Genomic DNA, 6,000 nt, shown 5'->3' on the forward strand with positions numbered 1-6,000 from the left:
TGCAGATGTGACGGAGAGGGCACTCATGGTTTTTACAGTCGTCGTACCAAGACCAGGCGTCACATATCTCACTGCGGGGAATGGAAGGGCTAGACGTGGAGCTTGACGGCTGTCTGGGGGAAGCGCGGCCGTGCGTTTTATTTGTTGAATCCACAAGGAGAGCGGTTGGCAGGAAAAATGGCTGCTTAAGCGAGTCGAAGGAATCCCCCCAGGACGCAAGGCCCATTTCGATACTTCTCAACACCTTGTAATGAAAGGCGCGGACCGCTGACCACATGTATGTTGACGCAAGAACCATGAGATCGTGAAAATGAGAGATGAGTGCTGCTCGGCGAGAAACATCTGTGCAACGCTGTATGATAACGGTGTAGCCGGCGGAGAATTCAGCCATAGACAATTCATTGAAAAGTTTGGGCTCACCTGGGGCGAATATGTGTGGCCAATCCTGCGGATTTGTAATCCTTTGAGGGGCGCGTTGATCGCCAAGAGACTTCTCGCTTGACTTGTCGCCGGTCTTCGCAGAGTCGTCGGGTTTTGGGGACGTGTTAGAGGCGAGCTTGAGCTGGGCCAACTGCAACTCTAGTTGTAGCCGCTTTATTTCGAGATCTTGTGTCTCCATGTGAAGTCGCAGTTTGCGCCGGTCTTCGCGACTGGATTGATGCGGTGAACCGGCCGTAGCAGACGGTGGCAAAACAACTGACGGCAAAACTCTTTCTGATTGTTCAAGAATCTCCGCTTGGGAGAGTTTCTGCCTCCCTGGCTGATCCGCTGAAAGTGGAAGTCCCGATGTTGACGGTGCTATTTGCGTCTTGGCATTCTGGTGGAATGTTGGCGAGTCTTCACGTCGGCCGGGAAGAAGTGGAGAAAGCGAATCCCAAGCGTAATCGTCGCTCAAATGGCGAGCGGAATGTAAACGAGATGATTTCCTTAACTGTGACATTTTAAACGAAGATGCGACGAAAAATACAACGAAGAAGCTAACGAAAGCGACCAACTAGCACTGACGAGAGAGACACGTGCAATGAAACGAAACTTGATCCTGCTAACTGTGGTTGCGTAATGACAACGAAACAATAATTAACCAAAATATTTTGTGATTATTCTGAGTTGCAATAATATTCAAATTTGAATGAAAATAAGTTCAAAGACTAGCTTCCTACAATCTGTATGAACGTATATCGCTAAGCGTTGTTTTAAATTGGTTAAAATATTAAAGAAACAGGGATTTTTTTACAAATCACGCGCACGCACCCATATTTTTATCCAGTCATGAATGTCTCGTAAAGTTGTCGATGTCAGTCGTTGTACTTCGTGCATACGCTTAAATAAATGCATAATGTTGAGCCTAAGGTGTCCCCCGCGACCTTAAGTAACGCGAATTTGATGCGTAGTAATTTTTATTGCAACCTGCGCTATTCAAAAGACAAAACAACAACGTCCAAAAACAGAACTTGAGGTTTAATTCTGATAAAACATATACAACAAAGATATGTAAATGGACGAAATAGTGACTAATATTCAGTGAATGGGTCCAGGGATGGAATACATCCCGTCCTAACTCTTTCCACTGCCTCTATTATTCCTGCGGAGAAGTAGATCACGTGTAAACATAACTTTGCAGAAAATAAATGTCTCTTAAAATAACAATGCTGTAAAATAGTGTGATTTAAATTAACAATGACATAAATTAAGGTACATAAAATTAACGCGAATTTTTGAAATTCGCGTTAATTACATGTATCGTTAATTTTCTATAATAAGGTATTTAGTGGCATTTGGCAATATAATATGTAAAGTAGGGAAAAGAACTCTTGATAATCAGCCGGGACATTGTTACTTTAAATTTATTCTTACGCCTAAAATTATTTTAAGAATGACCAAGAAAAATCACTAAAAACTCATCACAATTTGCTCTCCTTTAAAGTGTATATGACAGATGTTTTATATTTGCCTGATCAAATCTACGTGGCATGCTGATGCGAACATTCAAAAAATAAATTTGAAATCTCTTTTTTTTTTCACCGCGTTTTCGACCTAAAAACGCAATATTTTCACTTCCTGTTGGGTCCAAAACCGTGCACAGTGGGAAGCTGGGTCTATTCTACATTTGACGTCATGGCCGGTCTAGACCCAGCTCCCCACTGTGCGCCGTGACGTCAAACAAGAATGCGCTCAGTGATATACTCACGAACCAAACAAAATGAATAGGGAATTTTAAAAGAAGATTGCGACTGGGTTGCCGGAAAACCAAAAAAAAGCTACAAGGCTTGAAAGTCTAAAAATGATTTGAAGGCAAGAGGGATACTAGTGTAATAATAGTTATTTTATAAAGGATGATGAAAACAGCGTGTGAAAACGCCCTGGGAAAATCGTCAAAAATAGTAAATAGTAAAATCGAGAGCGTACAAAGACAAGCATCAAGATGGATTCTTATTGCAGTTTTCAGTGAACGTGAAATGGGAACTCTGAAATCCTCAATAAGGATGGGCCGATACTCGATACCAAATATTCGATACATCGATATTTTGACAATTTTGAAAAGTATCGATACTTTCGAAAAATATCGCACTTTCGATACACTTTCGATACTGCACACGTGACCTGAGCCTGCGGTCTTCTGGTCAGCACCTGCGGTTGAAAAATACAATTTTGCTCAAAGAAATATTGATGTTCTTGTCAATAATTGAATTTTTCTTGCCTTGACTTTATGTCCACCCATTGCTGATGCAACAGTGAAACAAAAAGACCAAAATCAGCATTCTTGGCTAACATTTATAATGCCAGGTCTGTCCTTTGTATGGTCACGTGACAAAACAATGACATCAGGACGGAAATGACGTCATAATATCGAGATCGAGATCGATATCGAGAAAAAGGGCAAATATCGTATCGATATCGTATCGTTTTGAAAAACCAGTATCGGCCCATCCTTAATCCTCAACCAAAGGTTTACGCTTTTTGCTTCCGTCAATCACCTTAGCGGACCTCTCGGGAAACAGAAGTTCACTTCAATCGGGTCAAAAGGTCAAGTCTTTCGGTTATGATTGGTAGATTTCAATCCTTTTTTATTTGTTTCTTTTTTTCATGGTTCGTTAGCTGTCGCCATAATTATGATTGACGGCAGCGAAAAAAGGCAATCATTTGTTGGATTTTGAATTTCAGAGTTCGCATTTCACTGAAAACCTATCTTACAAAGACCGTCTTCTGGCTCTTGAACTATTACCGTTAACTTATGATAAAGAAGCTAAGGATCTTCTGTTTTTCTACAAGGCTTTTCACGGACTTATAGTTTTGAACATCAATGACTACGTCACCTTCGTAAGTCGCGAGCGTAAACGTTTTAGTAAAAAATCGAGTCCGTCTAATGCTAAAAAGAAGGTCCTAAAAACTAGTTTTGGTAAATTTACATCATTTCAGGCTTCCTATTATCCCGTCACAGGAACTAGCTCTTCTTACCTGTTTCTTGTATTTCTTTTTAAGTAATAACATTTCTTAGCTTTTATTATTTGTTTTTTTTTTTGTAAATAGATACTAATATCGGTCTAAAGCTCACACTGTGAGTAATTACTGTTCTAGACAGTACCAGACAGTACCTGTCACTTTGTAACGGCTTTTACCATTATCTTTTGTTATTGTAATTTTACTTTGTATACATTTCTATTTTTGTATTTGTAGTTTGGGTATATATATAGCCCTAGATTTTAAATTCTCAATAAACTGAAGATGGTATGAGTCATGCCGAAACTTGTCTCTAAAAAGTTGTTTCGTGTTTTTAAAATTAGATACTAAATAGAATTTTAATTCGGGAAGCGCCACGCATTGGTACACACGTTGGGAAATACCCTTATCATTTTCTTTAATTTTGTATTTTTTAGTTATGTATATTTTTATGTCATTTTCCCAGTAAATCTTATTAGAAAAAAACTTAATTGTGGGCTTCCTGTAAAGTAGCTTTTAGCTAAGTGGAGTGCCTCAATAAAGTTCTTATCTCATCTTATAGATCCGGAAACAAACAAGTCTTCTCCTAACACGTTAAATGTTGCAGTTCAGACTCAGATTCTTATTTTCTTATGATTCTTATTCGCCGCTTGTATTGTTATATGTTTAGTTTCATGTTTCCTGAAAGGTCACCCCTGCGAGGGAGACTTGGAAGTCAGGAGCTCCAACAAACACTCCAGCTACCATAAACATTCCGTCACGTGTTGTTTTGACCGTGATCGTGTGGTAGCCTGGGTCCACTCTTGTTGCGATCGTATCAAATCGATCAGTTATCCAGTTTGAGTTGGTCTCAATTGCTTTCTGTTTCTTGTTATCAAGCCATATTGCAGCCTGCCCTGCAACTGGGTATATTTGCCTGGTTAAAACAGTCACGGATCGTGAGCGAAAAACATTGTGCTCAGGAACATGGATTCTAAGCTTAAGGGTGCTCAAACGTTTCCACGCACACCACCCTCCTTGGGAATCAGTACGCAGCTCTTTGCCAATGCTCTTGACATTAATATGCTGACCGTACAATTGGAAACACGGTAAAAAGCTACTGTTGTTTATAACTTTAACTTGAAGATTTGGACGGTGAAGGTTTTTGAAAACGTTTGGCGTTTTCCCAGTCCAGCACATTGGGTCTTTCAAGGCTTCGGTTTCCCCCTCGATAAGCAAAAGTTTCGGTAAATTTGAGCTTTCAATTGCTCCGACTTGATCATCACCATATAAGGAAACTTTGGTGACGTCATCAACAACTTCTTTTAAAACGCTTCTCACATGTTCAGTCATCAATGAGGCAACTAGAGCATGCGCCCTGAGGCCAATATGGTTACCATCAGAGGCAGACATATTAGTGAACACGACTTTCCATTTTCCTCTTTCTTTTCGACAAAATATTTCCCTCAAACTGAATGATGTAATCTCGTAATGGCGCGCAACCTCTGTTTGTCCAAAAGTCTCGAGGTTTATACATAATGGATTTTTAACTTTGCTAGTATTCGGGTAAAAAGCCAGGTTGCTAACCACATTAATATAAAGTACTGCAGGGGCCGAAGGGTGCGTAAGCACTTGTCGAGTTAACTGCTCCAGTGGTTCGGCCGTTTCATCTCTTCTGTCATTCGCTGAGATTTCTATCAAAACAAGATCAATCGTCTCGTCTTCCTCAATAAAAGTTTTGTAGCAAAAAGCAAAGAAAGGGCTGCCAGTGCCCCCAATAGCTAGTTGAATTTCTCTCATAAAGGATTTTGTAGCTTTACCAAAAGTATTGTTCCACCATTTTGCAAACACTTTGAAGTACAATCCGTCCAAACTGTTCTCGTCAAGTCCAAGTTTTCCTCCCGCGCTATGAGAGCCTCCAATAACCAATAGGTTGATGTCTTCACCCCTTAAAGCTTTTTTGAGAACGTTCTTCAAGCGAGTAGGATTACCAGCTTGAATTGCTCTTGACATCAAATCGTCGCCAAGTCTTATATCGCCTACCCAACTCCCAAATTCGTTTTGAATTTCTTCAAGCACAACTTGTACTCTGTCTCGCATCTTCAAAGGATACTTTTTGGTCATATAATAATGAGATGAAATTATAAACATTACGACTACGAAACAAAAGGTATACAGATAGTACATCCGCATCTTTGCGTGAGGTTTTGTTTTATATTCAATTCAAGTATGCGTAATATTCAGTTCTTTCACAATACTCAATACTTTAACTTTTGCATACCGCCTCTTATGTTGAGTGACCATGGTGACGTCTTATATGATATATCCTGAAAAGACCCTGGTTATTTCTTCTTATATGACAGCTTTTGAAGAAAATCAAAGGTACGAAGCAACGGCATAGGTATGTTCGTGATCTTTCCCTTAAATTTTTTTTATGCATTTGATTTAGACGATATTGCTTTTTCGCGACACTGCCTCTATTGATCTAATTTCCATTTTCTTGTTTACTAAAGCAATGAATTGTAAAGTTAAGATAATAGGCAAAAGCTTTTATTCGCCGAGTTTGAAGGATGTAGCTGGTCT

General features: G+C 39.6%; 1 protein-coding gene across 1 annotated transcript; it reads right to left on the reverse strand.

Moving 5' to 3' along the window:
* Positions 1–3,872: 3,872 nt before the first annotated feature.
* On the reverse strand, positions 3,873–5,610 carry LOC144663723 (uncharacterized). The gene has a single exon (XM_078524763.1). It carries the CDS (start codon positions 5,608–5,610, stop codon positions 4,111–4,113), a length of 1,500 nt encoding a protein of 499 aa, XP_078380889.1. The 3' UTR covers positions 3,873–4,110.
* Positions 5,611–6,000: the final 390 nt, after the last annotated feature.

This window comes from Oculina patagonica, chromosome 8 (assembly GCF_052425735.1).
Source record: "Oculina patagonica isolate OP01 chromosome 8, crgOcupat, whole genome shotgun sequence".
NCBI classification, from domain to species: domain Eukaryota; kingdom Metazoa; phylum Cnidaria; class Anthozoa; order Scleractinia; family Oculinidae; genus Oculina; species Oculina patagonica.

Coding starts and splice junctions, on each gene's coding strand:
- LOC144663723 (XM_078524763.1), bottom strand. CDS start 5,610: ATGCGGATGTACTATCTGTATACCTTTTGTTTCGTAGTCGTAATGTTT.